The 17,431-nt window shown below is 43.7% G+C and overlaps 1 protein-coding gene across 8 annotated transcripts in view; it reads left to right on the forward strand.

Annotated features, from left to right (window-relative positions):
• The window catches only part of LOC5667262 (uncharacterized), a 98,628-nt gene extending 82,142 nt beyond the window's left edge, over positions 1–16,486 (forward strand). For 4 of the 8 annotated variants that reach the window (XM_061650744.1, XM_061650746.1, XM_061650748.1 and 1 more), the window contains one exon: positions 12,815–16,486. In XM_061650744.1, coding sequence (XP_061506728.1) covers positions 12,815–12,921 — 107 coding nt within the window. In that variant the 3' untranslated portion in view covers positions 12,922–16,486. Of the gene's footprint in view, positions 1–1,023; positions 5,814–9,029; positions 10,891–12,814 lie in introns of those variants that run through there. The other 4 variants (XM_061650750.1, XM_061650749.1, XM_061650751.1 and 1 more) reach the window with 3 other exon arrangements.
• Positions 16,487–17,431: the final 945 nt, after the last annotated feature.

The raw sequence follows: 17,431 nt of genomic DNA on the forward strand, positions 1-17,431 counted from the left end.
AGTAGCAGACCATTGATGTCTTTATCATCAGTGTATGCCAGGACCTGATGATAGAAGATGTTTGCCGAAGTTTCTAACCTCGAGTCCTGCATGGCCCTCTCTAGTACCAAATTGAATAGGAGACAGGTCGGCCCATCTCCCTGGTGCAGACTATTGATTCCATCCCTTCACCTGGCAAGTGACATTGGTTATAGTCATTCTAACTAGCCTTATCGATTAGCCTTATTGCTCGGAGCGATTAGCCTTATTGCCCGGAATTCCAAAAGAGCTCATAGCGTCGTATACCTTTACCCTGACTATCATGGCAGCTTTGGAATCAATGAAGTAATGGTACGTGTTTTGTCATCTGCCATCTTCTCATATGTTGCAAATCTAGTCAGTGGTTTATTTTGCATTTCGGAATCCCCTTAGATAGTTTCCGGCTATCTTTTCAACATGAGAGACAAGCCGATCATGCTGGATCATGGAGAATATTTTGTTTTTCAACACCGTAATACCCCTGTAGTTTTTGCCGTCCAACCTGTCTCCTTTCTTGTATATAGATAATGCCGAGATTCCAATCACAAGGCATCGATTCGCTATCCCACTCCTCGGCAACAATTAGATGAATCTCGTTTGTGCACCTTCATTCTTGACCAGTACAGCTGCGATTCCGTCGGTTCCGGGTGCCTTGTTTTTGTGCCTACCTGTTGAAAAATGGTTTAATAATGAGATACTTACTATCTCTCGATGTATCTTAAGATCTAAAGGCATACATACTGTAAAACGCTCAATAATTACCTTCAATTTATTTACAACACATAAAAAACACTTCATAAGACCATAAGTTGATAGGAAGTTTGATTTGTACATTACCAATTTCTGAACTTGTGTAAGCAAAACTTTAGTAAAAAAGTTAGTTTGCTACTTCCATTGCCCGCCTCGATCGCCCAACACCAGCATCAGCATCATCGTCTTGCGGACTAATAATAAAAGCAGTTTATTGCCGCCAGTGAAAGTTAATTACTTTTTACTTTTTTCCAGCGCTTTGCTTCCAGTATTCACGCACAGTGTTTTAAGGTTGAAAGCTTCATTTTGATTTACCTTCCTCCGTTAAGACACCTCAACACATAGCACATGCTTGTATCACTCAGCCTACGATAAATCCTTATCCAGTGCCACAGTGTCGCACAGTGAGCCATAGCCATTTCACCGCTTCAACGCTTCCCCGGACGTGCCTCCTAGTGCAGCAGCGGCAGCTTGAAACGAGACACCAGCTCCTCCCGTTTTCTGGCCCGTGGTGACTGAGAATCGGTTCCGCATGGTGACAATAATCATACCCATATACGTAGTGATAGTCGTGTTTGTGACACTGCTGGTAATACTGTAGGGCGAGCGAGCAGCAAAGCGCCCCGGCCCAACCCTCCCAAATGAGTGTCCCTCCCGCCGGTGCCACGGTCGTATTCCGATGTTGTTGCGCTCCGAGCGGCTACGGTACAGGTTGGCTGGGTTGCACTGGTGCACGTGTCACCGTGGCTGCTGCTGCTGCTGCTTCACTGCTGCCGTGCGCTAGACAGTCGATCCGCTCGTGAGCTCCACCGTGGTCCGAGGCTAACGCGTGCAAGGCTGCTGTTGTGTTGTGTGTGTGTTGTCCGAGTACCATCCGGCCGGCCGTTTTCCGTGCCGTTTCCGTTCGCATTCCGTACCGGGGTCGGCGCTCCAGTGCAAGCGCAACCGTCTAGCTGCGAGGGCGGCCACCTCTTCACGTGTAATCCGCGGGTCGCGCTAGTACTGTCGCACAGTACTAGCAGCGCCTAGCCAGTGGCCGCAATAGCATCGACACGCAGGTATCCCCGGGGCCAGAACGCACCGGCGCGGACAGCGAGCGGGACGTGGGCGCAGCGTAGGCCAGCGATCATGGCGAAGGTGTCGGCAAGCACGCACCAGGACCCGGCCATCCTCGACATGATGGAGATCAGCAAGAAGCGCCCGCCGAAGCTGAAGTCGGCCGATCGCACTGTTTCGATGCGCATCGACAACTACTCGCCGGGCAGCGGTGGAGCCGGTGGACCTGGTGGGGGTGGTGGCCCTGGTGGCGGTGGAGGATCTTCCGTTGGTGGAAGCCGCGAAGGTGGCAGCGGGAGTGCTACGGGTGGGAGCAGTCCGATCATGCTCGACAACAGCCTGATCGTGCACCACAGCCCGGTCGAGCGGCTGTCCCCGATCTCGATGCAGAAGCACTCGCCCGACCCGAAGGTGTTCTTTCGCAGCGAAGCCTCACCGACCTCGCTCAAGGTGGAGGATCCGTGGAGCATCGCGCGGAAGCAGTTTCGCCGCTCGGACACGCTGCACGTCTACTCGCCCTCGATGCATCAGCTGCGCAAAGCCACCTCGTTCCATTCGCGCAGCAACAGCGGCGGCTCCAACCCGGACGAGATTGTGGCCGCACCGATCATCCGGCACAGTAGCGTGCGGCACACGCATATCTACCCGCGCGAGTACCTCGTCAAGCAGGATAGTGGCGGCGGCGTCAGCAGCGGTGGCGGCGAAGACGAGGATGAGGAGCTGACGGTGGCAGCGGCGGCCGCTGCTGCCGCGGCCAGCTACCGCCAGCACTCGCCCAACGTGAGTGCCAACCGGCGCAACTGCCATATGCATCGCTCGTTCAACGATCAGCAGAAGCGCAATGCGGCCTTTCTCCGGCGGGACTCGGTGAAGTTTCACTCGCTCGGCGACGACATCCCGGCGGAGGTGGTGGACCGGAGCCCGCGCGAAGCGAAAAAGTTCAGCTCGGCCAACGCGTCGCTGGAGAACGAGATCTATCGGTCGCGCAGCAACAGCCGCACGGACAAGAAGGGCGAATCGTTCTCGGACTTTGTCAGCCGGCAGAACAGCAAGAAGTACAACCAGAAGAACAGCACCACCAGCCTCGACCAGGCACTGCCGTACGTGGGTGGGAGCGGAGGGGGCAGCTTTCGGCGCTCCCTCATCCAGCACTCGAACGCGCACCTGCTCAGCCCGAACCCGCCGTTCCTGGACGACTTCAAGCCGCAGAAGTCGCCCATCTTCGATCAGAAAAAGTCCTACTCGCTGCGCTACAAGAACGGGCGGCAGGATGCGCGGGAAAACTTTAAAGCGAAAAAGTCGAAGAGCTTCATCGTCGATCTGGAGCCGCCGCCACCGGCCATCATCAGTGCGACCGGCAGCCCGTACCGCAAGGACAGCATGGCCTTCACGCCGGAGGAAGCGGACAAGATATACAAGGCGTCGCGCAAGCTGTCCTCCAACCTGATGCTGGACGACATCGGCCGGACGACGGACATATCGCCCATCCCGATGGACATCATGGACATCAACTACGGCGTGATCATGAAGACGTACCAGATGAACCGCCAGAAGTCGCTCGGTGCGTCGCGCAAGGGCCGGCGAAAGTTTGCCGACAAGAAGCTGGCGGGCAGCAGCTTCGACGACGATACGGAATCGTCCAAGAAGCGCAAGCGCATCGTCTGTATCGTGATGACCGTCTTCCTCGCGCTCGCCCTGTTCAGCGTGCTGGCGGTGCTGGTGACGCTTACCCACACCAGCTCCGGCGGTTCCAGCACGTCCACGCAAACCAAGACGCAGTACACGTTCGCACGCGACACGCCGATCCACGCCATCCCGACCTACATGGTGTCGAAGGACTCGCCGAAACACTACAACGGTGCCAATTGATGCGGCAACTTTAGCCGCTCGCGCCCACTGAATGCGCCCGTGTCCCGCTGGCAGGCACGCGGCAGCGGCAGTGGTGGCGGCGGCGGCGGCGGCACCGGCGGTGGTGGCGGTGCAATTACGTCCGACACCATCAGCTGTCTGGTGGAGCAGCACAGTTAGTAGCGCCTGGGGCGACGTCGTCGTCGCCGGCGTAGTGTTGTAGCGGTTAGCCATAATGGAACTAGCGGAAGCGACAGCAACAGCACCAGCGAGGACGTTACCGCCCATCGTAAGGTAGAGCAGGGGGACGGAGCAGCAGGAGGGAACAGCTTCCGTGGTGGCAAGCATGGTGAACTTAGCGCGAACATAACAATATCCAACGAAGTGCCAAGGACGACCCGGGCGCAACAGCATCGTTACGCACGTGGACGGCCAAATTTTTTTAGAAACAATCTCATCGGACGCCGGAAACGGGTATGGAGGCTGCGGTTACCGGCAAACATCGCTCGGGTTCGAGCAGCACTGATACAAACCGTAGCAAGAGGTGCCGATACTGGCGGTGGCAGCGCCTAGCACGGTGCATAGGAACAGTAGCGGCAGTAACAGGAGATGCCACGGAGCTTACCAGTAGAGAGAAAAGGAGAGAGTGTGTGTGTCGGCTTGAAGAAACGGAAGACGTCACGAAGTGCGCGTTGGGTCGTGAGTGAGTGGTTTTGTGAGAAGAGTATGGACGAGCACGGGCTCGTACACGACTGCAAAGTGTGCCAAGCGATCACGGGGACGATCGGACGGGATCCACGCCACGATTCAGCCGGTAGCCGGTATCGACCGCAATGGAGGAGCAATCGCATCTAACATATACGAAACAATAAGTGGATCTAATCTAGTGCAATATTAATCGGAACGTCTAGCGCGCTGAACGCGAAAACAGAACTCTACCACTACCACGTAACACGTAAAACATAACTCTAAACAAAAGACAAGCATGATAAACTAAAACACGGGAAAGCGAAACTAAAAGCCCATAAAAAGGAAGCAGAAAGCATATTTATTGGGAAATACATTTTAATAAAGCAAACTAAAAAGCATAGCATACGAATATAACCATGAACGATGGATACTGCAGGAGAGGCGGAATGCTTACCGGAAAGGCATATTACTAGTGTGGACGGTATCGCAACATCTAACCTTAAAGTACATCACGTCAAACAATAAAGCAACATAAAGTAAACGGACAAAATAATCACTAAAAACGTTAAACAAACAAACAAACATGCAAACAAAACCAAACAAAACTTAATCAAAAGCCAACCATCAAAAAGTGAAGTAAACATAACATATACTAACAAGTAAACGCATAAAAAAAGATAACCCATAATATAGATTCCGTGTATGCAAACGTAGCAACTGAAGATATTGTGGACATCGTGTAGTACGTTTTTTATATAATAAAACAAAACAAAAACTGAAGCGCACATATATCACACTGCAGAAATGTACGCAAACTGTAACATTTCAACGGCCGTGAATGAAATACGTCATAAGGTGTGTCAGTTAGGTTCCATTTTGGATACCGAATCCATCTACTCTTCGTCAGTGCAGAAAAGCAAAGCTAGTATACGGAAGTGTCGTGTAGCGTTATTTCGTTCGTTAGTGCCTATTCCTGGTGTTTTGGTCTTCCCTTTGTTTTGTTGTAAACCACTATCACAACAGCGAGTACATCCGCGTACGCAATGGTGATAATTGCATATTAGAATGTCGCATGAATAGTCGTCCACGCGTTGTACCGAATGTCAACACACAACACCTCAACGTCCTGTCTCGTTGCGCACAAGCAAAAATAAGAAATAAAAGGAAACTCACCTACCCTTGTTCATCACCATCAGAACTGGACTGTCATTAAGTACGGCATTTTCAACGCTAGTGGCCTTAAACAGTAACACGCCGAAATGGAGCATGGGAGCGCAAGCGTGGCATCGTGTACGGTGCCGTTTATTGACCTGACTAGGTTTCACTTCGAATGAGTTCGTTCGATGAGCGAACTTGTTCGACCATGAAAGTGTCCGTGCGTGTGAACCATTTTATGCTCGATTAATGGATACATCAACATGAAAGAAGCAAAAAAGGTGTTGATTGCACAGGTAAGGGGTTTTTGTGGTATTATGTTTTTGGTTTACCCAAATATTGAAAATATTTATTTTAATTCAAGTCATTAATTTTAATTCAAGTCAACCCAAAAGCTCCCAAAAAGCTGCGAAAATTATACATATTGGTATTATTTTTCATTTCATGGAAATATCTCTATTTATGTATACTGATATTAAATGATTTATGAAATCAAAATTAGAAATAAATGTAGCCACTTTGCATGGTTTTTTAAAACCAATTGTTAAACTATACATGGGTCATATTTATAACGATTCCAATTGATTACTATTATGGAGTGATTTTTTAAGAGAAAATTTAGTCTATTTAACGTTATATTATTCACAGTGGTTTAATGCCTCATAATGAGTTTAGTCCGTTATAGTGACTTACTCGTTATACAAAAAATCATTATCTTTTTCAAATGATTTGCATTAAGTGAAATCATGGATTCCTGTACTACCAATGTGCTGATGCGCATCTGAAACAATGAATTATGTCTTTATAATACTAATATTTAGGAAGATATTTGTAGTTTACTATTTATTTGTCACTTCATTTCTACTTTCTCGAAAAAGAGGTCGATTGGTTAAGTCTTTTATTTTAGAAAACAAGCTTCAGATCGGTTCCAGTGTGTTCCGTTATTAGACATTTCTGAAGCCTGACATGAAGCCATACGAAGCTCCTCCAGCTGATAGTAGTAATAAGTAGATCCAGAAAAGCGTATTAGAAACTCAAGTCAATATACCTAATTATACCTATTTCATCACACAATTATCCATCGACACCACTCCTCCTGGCAATAAAATTGTGACATATTAAAAGATTCTTTGTATTGAACTCTCATTTGTCTGAGATAATCAACATTAACAAATTTTTAACATTACCCTCCCACAAAATGTATCCTAAACACGAAGTAATTTTCTCTTTATGCAAGATTTCACTCGTTAAGAGAGTTTTTTGTTGAGCATTTATATTTGCTCGTCATGAGAAAAAAAACTCGTTATATATAAAAATATTCCATTTCAATTGTACAATGGAGGCGCCTGGTGGTTCATTGAGCGTACAAATGATACAGGATACAGAAGCACTAAACACGAAAAATTACGAATATTTCTATGCAATAAAAACAATTATTAAAGTTATCAATATAAATAAGTTTGTAACTCTAACAAACTATTCTTGTTTGTGGGGCATTTCAAGACACTTCCGTATGACGTCAAAGCAAAAGAAACAGACAGATGCACCGGAAACCACTACAGGCAATTACATTTTTTTCGGTTTATTGCCTCGTACTTTTATTTGGTGTTGAACGAGTTGACCACCGGTACTAGTGCTACTTTTACGAGCTGTTTTGTGCGATTCAACCACTCAAACATTTTCGTATCCCTGCTGTCTACGTTTGATGTTTGGGAAACCCGAACGATAGCTCATCTTTGGCATCCCTTCTCGCTTCGGCACGGACACAATATTGATCGCAAATAAAGGTCTTTTCATTTTCTAAAGGTTTGGGCTGCTAGGTAAACGTGTTTTTTTCATTTTCATGGTATTTTGCTAGTCCTTAACATTTCTATTTTTGTTGCGTTTCTGTTTCTATTTTGCAATACTTTTTCCAATATCTCTCCAACCAGAAAAGTATGCAACCTCTTGCTGACAGAAGAAAGATCCTTTCCCAAGTAGCTTTGAATGAACCGTTTACCTTGCCAGTTCACACAACTTTACCTCTACCCAAGTGTCTTCCAATTTATTTCTAGCCAATTGAGTTCGTTGGTGCTTCATCGGTAGTTAATCTGGATATTGTCCTTCCAACACTCCCCACACACACGCACACACACACAGACCCACACACATTTGCAAGGTCGCTTGGGGCAGTAAATTCCGTCAGCGAATTATAAAATAATCAGACGCTGGAGCGAGAACTCGCTGACAAAATGTTAGCGAAACAGGGCTACCGGAATGTTCCCCCATACTCTAGCGTTCTAGCTAAAAACGACCTTTATCTTTTTTCCCTCTACTTGTTTTTGTCTCTGATGGTATTTGGTTAGGATTTTTCTCCGCCTTTGCCTGTTTAGCTCCCATTCCAGTGGTCTTCTTCTGCCCATCCCTGGTCACCAAAGCTCCACGCAACTCAACACTCCTCAAACAAAACAATGTACAAAAAAACACTCCAACAAAAAAAAAACCTCCCACCTAACGAGACCATCGTCTGTCTTTGACATTTTACGAGCCAGCAGCACGAGTGCAGAGAAGCAAAGACTTATGCGAAAAGATGCTCCAACGCACGCACCGCACTCTCTCACACACACACACATACACGGAGCGTACGAAACAAACCCATAAAACAAGCAATGGTAATACCATGTAATTCCATTGTTTCATGTTTCCCTGCGAAAACGTTAAATTTCGATACCATCCCGGGTCGGAAGCAGGGAGAATGCTGGACACACTGCAAATGCGGCCTGCAGCCACGGGTCGACCAGACCCGGTTCGATCCGGCAAAGATGAAACCGAAACCGAAATGGTCCACAACGGGTTTACCCACCCTTGGGCGTGGGCATCTGCCGTTTTATTTACTCTTCTGTACTGTTTGTATGCCTGCGTTTGCGTATGAGTGTGTGTATGTGTGAGTGTGTGTTTATCCGTTTTGGGCTGCTCCGCACCGTGAAGCTTTGAAAACCGACCAACATTGTTCGGTGCTTCCGCCGGGCCTGCAAATTAACCCACCGAAAGCAATCTGATTTAATTCAAATTAAACTACCATCTTACTGTGCCCAAGCGACCCAACAAGACTGGCCGATTTCAACAGCGTGAAAGAGGCCTCTTCATCTCGTAAATCAATTTTATTTCAACGTGCCTGCCTAGGCGTTTTGTTTCGTGACGGTGGGGGTTTGCTTTGCCCCAAGTCTAAATATTGTGCCTATGCTGCCCTTCGGGGGGAGGAGGGGGGGAGGAGGGGGGGAGGAAGGCCGTGGGGTTTCACTTAATTTCTCCGGCAAAAATACTTGCAGAAGGGAAGTTTTTGTATTTAATGCTTTTGATTACATCTTTATGTGAGTTTAATGTTTCAACTGAACCATTCTTACACCAAATTGAAGTGATTGTTTAGTTAAGCGAGCTTTCATTAGAAAATCAATTAAAATGATCATTACATTTGAAGGACGTCGAATTCGATAGTGAAATAAACGCAATGTGTTTTTTTTTCTTTTTTCCAGGTAAGCATTAAAAGGACTGGGCGATTGAGAAGAACAGACACTGGCAAGGATAAGTAGAAAAAATATCAAATGGATTTACTAAATGTTATTCAATTATTTTGTGAAATACTTATTTGTTTTTATATGTTATTTGTGAATATAGACAAGTAATTATAGTTTTTCATAAAGTGGACAAAAATTTAACATAAAAATCATTATCACTTAACAAACGCGTTTACAAATCAATTTAATCTTTTTTATTTCGTTTTTTAATAAATCCGTTGTTTTTTTTATTAATTTGAAGTAAATAATTTAGCTAAACGTTACATGGTCTAGAGACTGTTTCAATCTATCTTATCATATTAGCGGATAAATTTCACTTTTGAAAATACATTATACATAATAATAAAATTTTGTTAATTCTTATTCTTTTTACTGAGGTTAAAATAGTTATGATTTTATAAGAATATTAAGCGACGGTATTTCAGTACCAAATTCTAGGATTATTTTGTAAAAATGATTTCCAATTGTGTATTATATCCAAACATTCTTTAAATGTTGTTGAAATTGTTTATTCAAGAGATTTGATCTGAACATCTCATGTCAATATACCTTTAATATAACTTTCATGTGTTGTAAAGGGAAAATTATGACGTAATCTGATTTTGTTCACTCGTTGTTGTTGTTGTAGTTGTTTTATTTTTTACGAGGCTTTTGAGCTTTTACCTTTCTCGTTTTGTTCACTTTTAAAGTTATAGCAAGTTTAAATCAAACTACAATTAACTTCAAACATAACATCAAAATTTTAGCGTATCTATTTGAAAATCATAAAATTAAACTCAGAAGCAAATCCAATGCAATCATTTTTAAAAACTACTATCTTGTCACTCCAGATGTACATATATTTAGATATATTTTGCCTTAATAATCTTATATATTTATAATATTATGCGTAAAAAGAGGATATACAGCGCCTACCATAACTACATATTTGGACAGTCATTTATCGCGATTTGCGGAAAATTTGGAAGGCATAGATAAAAGAGTGAATATATTATTTGAGCGGAATGCTATTTCACTTATTTTTATATTTTTTCAACCATTATTAAACCCTTTATCACATGACTTATTACGAAAGAATCGAATTTAGAGCGATAGCATAACTTTAAAAACACTTCGATACATGTAGGCCTTATGCGATAACTTATACAATTAAAAATCGTCCAAAACATTATTATTACATATTTTATAGAAGTTGTACCGAAATAAGTGTTATTATAATTTTTTGATTGTTTGAAAAGTTTTATGGGGATATTTGTGAACCTATAACTTAATGTTTATGAATATTGAATTAAAACATCTGAAATACAAATTATAATATAGTTAGTATAGTGTATATAGTGAATATAGTGTATATAGGAGTTTAAATATAATCTTCCTTTTTGTTCCTCTCACCAACCACTTTTCTCTTAGACCGCAAAAAGCAAGAAATCATATCAATTTTTTTTTTGTAGGAAGAAAAACTTTAGTCCAGGGGTCCAAACTAGGGCACGCGGGCCACATGTGGCCCTCGTGAACCTAAAATGCGGCTCGTGATGATTTTGTAAAACATATTTTTATATATACATACATTTTATATATTGACTTAGTATGTTCTTATCAAAACGAGATTTAAACTTTGTCATATTAAAGGTAGCGTCGTAACAGCCCCCAACACCGTTAAATGCCGTGCAATGTGGCAAGCGAACGGAAATGTTTGGATACATAAGACATAAGAAAAATATTACAAAATCAACAATAAAATATTCATATTTTTAATTTACCATAGTTCGATAAAAGTATCGAAAACTTCTTGTTCTTCTTTTTCTTTTTTTTTTGGCAAGTGAGGTATTCTCCGCAATTGACATTTCAAATATAATCAAAGTTTTACCCATTCTTTATTTTGACCTGACCGTTGTCATTTGGTATTCTTTTGTTATTTTTGTTTTGGTTCATTTTTTTATCTTTATATGCTAATTGGTTTATACGGTTTAGATTTCTATTTGGTTTCTATTTGGTGGTGGGTAAAAAATTTATCTGCCTCATTTTTCTTCCCATCTTTCCTATAGTCTGTCGAATGTTATGTCTTCCCTAGTTGTTACATTCTTTTTGCAATTAAAAACTATATGCCACCCTGTGTTTTTGTTAGGCATCCTGTTTCCTGTGTTAGGCACAATGCTGTTTCCACTAACTTCATTTTGGCCAGCTAAAATGATGACAAGTCGTGTCCTGTTTATAATCTGTTTGATATTCTAATTTCTGACGGGTTTATATTTATGTCTTTCTCCCACGGTACCATTCTTTGAAATGCCCGGAATTTTCCCCTTTTTGGTTTGACATTGTTCTTCGTAGCAATATTCTGTTTCTCTATCATTTATATTTTAAATTTTTCATATGCATCAAAGAAAAACCTTGACAAAAGATGATTTTTGTTTTTGATGTTTAATCCTGGCAAATGCCCTCTCTGCAGTGGGAAATGTGGCATGCTTTATAACACGCATATGTTATATGGAACAGTATAAGTTTTAACCGCAATATACAGTAACTATTTAGAAGTAAATATTGGCACACTTGAACAAAAATAATTAATTGATTGTTTTTATAACGGGACCAATCCTTTTTCAGATTGTTTTTTAACCTCTTTGGGTTTATTTTTTACTCATACACAGATCAACAACTTCGAATCAATGTATTCTTCTTGTCTAACATCCAGATTCTATTTCTTGATTGATCAATTTCAATGTTTCATTAACTATTCATCGAATTAAAAGACATCTCCCCATTCTGTGCCATGCTTAAGATAATCATGCAACATTTATTTCCCTACCAAACGAGCTAATGAGCTTGTTTATGCTACACACTAAACGGTTGAACATAAATAAGCTCATCAATTATGATTTTAATAAGCCATTTAATCATTCCCACTCGACCGACCACTTTGCCGACCGTACAGAACATAATTGATTCCAAAGACAACTAAAGAACGATGAAATTAGCAAAGGAGTGCAAATCAATAAATTGCTCTCGCCGTTGGATTTGTATTGATAATGGTAAAGCAAGTAGCCCCAATACCAATCGCCGTTCCGCTGAGAGAGACGGCGACAAAAAACGAAACGCAAAGAAAAAAAAGAAAATAAGATTGATATTCATACTATTCAGTACAACAAACAACTCACCGCTCAGTGCTCACCGGTCCCAAGCCACAAATTCCGGAACTGGGGAAAGATTTTATCTCATGTCATCAATCGGAAATCCGCCCGACCGTCGCGGGGAAAGCGTCAATCGGAGCCCGGATGGTTTGGGGTCGGTAAAACGACAGTCTGATAAATACCAGAGCACCGGTCGCATTCTACAGACGCTTTATCTTCTATCCCTTCATCCGTGAAATAAGAATAATGCTGTGCGTGCTTTGCTGGGTGGGTTGTACAGATAAGAAAGAAGAGACTCACACACAAAAAACGCACCACGGGAGCTATCGTGATAGAACGGTACCGTGAGCTGATAAAAGCACAATAGAATGGTTGTTCTCAAGTGTTGTTTGTTTTGCTGCTTGCTGTTGGCTTTACCATCAGATACAATTCCTCGCGGTGGAGTATTGCGTCATTGTTAGGGGAGGTTTTCGGTAGAACGTAAAGCGATAGTACTAATACATTCCAATACCTTCATACTGCGTCCTGCCCAGTACATCCAGTAGATACTCATACTTAAAATCTCTCTGTTTTGTCTCTCTCCACTTCTCCTTTCGTCTTTTTTGTTTTGTTTTGCAGTGCGCCAAGAAAACGAACGTCTCATGCGAGAGTCTCTCGATAGGGCGAAGATGATTAAAAACTACACCGAGTACAACCGGATGATTGGCGGCGATGAAATTCCTTAACGATTTATCCTCGGTCCGATATGCAATGTGCCCGCATCCCGCATGCCGATCTGCTGCTCCCTGGTCCCACTAACTGCCAAGCTGCTTTGACTTCATCCGTGGTGGGCGCTGCCATGGCATTGGCATGACTCTGAACCACAACATCACCCCATCGCTCAAGACCTCCAGGATACTCGTTGTGGGAATTTGAACCGTCTGCGGCAAAGAAACAGAACCGGTGGACATCGGAACGCACCTTGGGCTGTGCTCGGTTTGCCGGAAGCGGCAAAATGTAATGGAATCAACAGGCCAACTTCACTTCACATCCCCCGCGGACCAATTTTAGGTTAGCATGGATGTAGCAAGCGTTACACCGACCTCACCGCACACTTAACGACCTCCGGATGCACAAAAACAAAACGCCCATACGGCTAATGGACGGCATGTCTCGTCAAGAGCGCCACGTCTGGGTAGAAACATGCTTCAAAATCCACAGTGACGGAGCAGTTCGTTCTTTTTTCTCTCTATCTCCCTCTCTCTCTCTCTATCTCTCTCTTACCAGCTATTTTAGTACACGTCCAGCGTCTGCATATCATCGTGACTAATTTCATACAACCCATCACTCTCGGGCAGGTTAAAACTCGCTCGTCAAGATAGGCAGGCAAAGGGTAGTAAAAAAGAAAAGAAAACGATACAGTGTCGAATACAGATGCATAGGCGGTTCTCTTCTGTTTACCCAACTCCAGCGACAAAAGCACGGCGTGGAAAGGAGTGATGTTTGAGGGACGTTGTTGGGTCACGATTACCGACACACCACGCCAGAGACCGAAACCAAAAAAAACACATACACACACTCAAACACCTAAGAAAAGGTCCAATTTCATCCATTCTGCGGGAGGATGAGACAGTGCTGGTGGTGGAGGTGGTGTGGTGTTTCCACTAGCACCAACCACGTAATGGTTCCCCGAAATTTGTGCCGTGCAAATATAATCACTTTCTGATGGCGCTAGGAATGGTTCCAGGGGTGGAATAACGAGAAAACAAAAAGGGGGCAACAAGACCCTTCTCGCAAAAGCACAATCAATTTAGTAGCTGCAGACGGATAGGAGCGCAAACACACAAAAAAGGGGAAAAGAACAAAAAACAGCTCAAACACAAAGATTGGACGCACGCGCCCGTACACGCGAGCCCGGCAAGAATTGTGACAAAAATGGTGACGATGCTTCTGGTTCTGGATTAGTTTCGACACGCGTTCGAGATGGTAAAATGGCTTGTAGCTTTTCGGTATGCTTGCCCTTTTGAGGGATGATGAAGCAATTTGTTTGCAAGGCAGCGGGAATTGTTTTAAGCTATTTTGTGACGTTCTGGCTCGGTTGCAATTGAATTAGTTTCATTCTGCAAATCACTGGGACGTTTCAAGTATTTAAACGTCTTCAACTCATGTAACATTACGTACTTTTTGGACCGTTCCTACTGAATGATAACTCACGTTTCCCAGACCCGACCGGTCCCGTGGTACAGTCGTCAGCTCGCAAGGTCTAACAACATACATTTCCAGTAAGGACCGTGCCACCCTATACGTAGGACTGACTATGGGTAATCAATAAGACACTGATAACCATAGCACTGACCCAACAGTGGTAGAGACAGATCTTGATCGACAACGGTGGTTGAGCCAAAGAAGAAGAAGAAGAAACTCATTTTCAGATAACCCAAATTCATTTAAATTAACTTCAACTAAGAATAGAGTTTTCATGCGGAGAACCATAGGGTTTTTGCATATTTTCTATATATACTGATTTGATTACATTAGGTGCAACAGTCAGATAGGTTATATCATCTAGCCTTAGCTCTACTAAGTTTGTTGGTCTGTGACTATTTGATTCACTTGATCTATTCGAGACTTGATCGCAAGGAGGAGATGCTGTTAAGCTATGTATTAGACAGCTGCAAAAACGGGTGCGCCAAAAAATTGAATTAAAAGGCGTGTGTGTTTAGGACGAACACTAAAAATGTTTCACATTCTTAGCTAGAGTTTCTCATACAATTTGATTTTGATTAGAATGAAGCTCAGTTCAAACTGTGCAAGCTTTTCTAAGACACTTTCAATTATTTTTCTCTACACGATTCCTCTTAAAATACGTACAAAGATAAAAACCAATGCTCAGATCATACTAAAAGCATCTGTAATAATGAAGCTCTCCAGCACGATGAAACATTTTCCTTTTCAACTATACCCCATATTCAGTGGTGAAAGGAAAATTTCCCAACCTGTACAGTGCCGCACGTAAAATGCACTGTTGAGCTTAATTCGAATCCCTTTTTATTTATAGATATATTTTGCGTACTTGCATAAAAGTGAGTTACTAAACCAAAACAAAAAAGGAAAAGGCAAAACGAAAATGGATAATGCGACACTTTTCAACTCGAACCCGCGCAAAAGACGTAACATTAATCGACTCTCTCAAAACAGAGAAAAAAAAAGAAACTACAACTCGCGCAAAACCGCGACCAATGATATGAAAGCGAAGCGCATCATGAAAAAAATTACGCGGAAAAGAGAGAGAGAGATAGAAAATTTAAGCATAAAGAAAGCAGGGTAGCCGGAAATGTTGTTGTGTTGATGATAGTAATTGTTACAATTAGCGAGTAAGATTTTTAAGCAAAGCTTCGAAAAGTATGTTACATAGATGCGTTTATATTTAGCATTGGTGCGCCGTGGAAGGGGGTAGACATGTGGCAACAGTTGTGTGGCTCGCACTATTTACTGGTACTTTCTTTCCTCTCAGCTCATCTGTCCCGGGTTGGCTTGGCGAATACAAAACACGTGCAACAAATGCTAGAACCTACTGTTTACTGTTTCCTCAGTTTAGGCACAGCTGTACGATACACCAGGACCATAAAGCTCTCCCAGCACAGTCCATCGCAGCTGCGCCTGCATTACAAATGTTTAGAAGGTTAAAATAAATGGAAATGAAGGTGGATTGGTTTACGTCCTACATGTCGTTACGCAATGAATTGATAAATGCATCATCTATTTTCCAAACCCATATCTTACATAACACTCTAGAAAACGCTTCCATTTGCGATTAATAACGATTGACATACACTACACCCAAAACATTATTCTGTACTGGTTTGCCTTGCGTGAACGATGGAATGCGATGTGAAGCGAAAAAAAGGGACAACTACGAGGATTAGCACGCCCGATGCGCCAACAATGAGCGCCATCGCTAAGCCACATAAAAATATGAATTGCAATGCAGCATGCACACTCGCAGGAAAAGTCAGCACTTTTCGCCGGTCAATGTGAAGCACACCGTAGCCGTAGCGTAAATCCACTCAGCCCACCTGCATCCGGATGGATCCTTTGATGCTGCCGTGTATCAAAACCCTCAAACAACTTCCTATCACCTCCCATCTTTGCTTCCCTGCCGATGCAGCTGCCCTGCTGTCACTTTCGTTTATAACAAAATAGCCGTTTCGTTCCCTTTTGTCTGTAATCGTCGTTCCCGTACCACGCCTTTTGCGCGGGTAATCGTGTCCAAAGCATCGGCTCAACGACACACAAAACAAAAAAAAACAAGTTTACATTTCTGCCTGTCTTCCCACGCTGTCCTTTCCACACCGACCGACACCCAAACGGTTTTTGGTGCAAGGACAATTTATTAACATCCCATCAACACACTACCACCTGCAGCCCAGGGTAGGGGGAGGATGATGATTGGACGAGTGACGCACCACCGGGCGCAAACGATAATGGTCACGGGGTTCGGGAACGCTATCAACGCTTAAAGAACCGGATAATGCTCCATCCACCCCGGCAGCTTGCGGTCCTGTCGGTGTTCAGGTGTAGATGGCAGTGTCCTTTCAACGGTTGGGCCCCAGGTGTCAGTTCGGTTTAATACATCGACCCAAAATTTGCGCTTTCGCCTGTCCGCTCACGTCCTCGATGCTCCGATGGATCCAGGCGAGCGTGATCTAGGCGTGGTAGGACTTTTTTTTTTTCTTTCTTTTTCTCACTACAGCTGATCCCGTCCGGGACTATTGCGTTCGTACATCATCACCAGCATGGCAATGATGATGACGGCGATAGCCCGTGGACGGACGGTCATAAACACGCAAATTGATCATGATTTTGGCCTTGCCGATGTTCGGCGACGATAAGTGAAAATTAACTAGCTCCGAGGCAGGGCGCGCTAGAACGGGATCATCTGGAGCTGTCCCTTTTGGAGCTAGCGCTAAAATTGGGATGATTTTCGGTTCACCTTCACCGTAGCAGAAAGCAGGGAAAGCAGCATTTGGCACACCGGTGGTCAAGCCACCACCAGCTAAGGGTGCGTTTGTACCGTCTTTTCTTATCACCGACGCGGTGTCTTCCAGTGATTGATGACTGTTGCTTACTCTGGTTTTTGCGTATTTCCACACGGCGAGCGCGTCAGCCGCAAACACATTAATAAAGAGCTTTGGCGGGTGCCGTAGAGACAGAGTAGCAAGCAGTCAAACTTGCCAAAAGTTACTCACTCGCCCC

The sequence above is a fragment of the Anopheles gambiae genome, chromosome 2, assembly GCF_943734735.2.
Source record: "Anopheles gambiae chromosome 2, idAnoGambNW_F1_1, whole genome shotgun sequence".
Taxonomy (NCBI): Eukaryota; Metazoa; Arthropoda; class Insecta; order Diptera; family Culicidae; genus Anopheles; species Anopheles gambiae.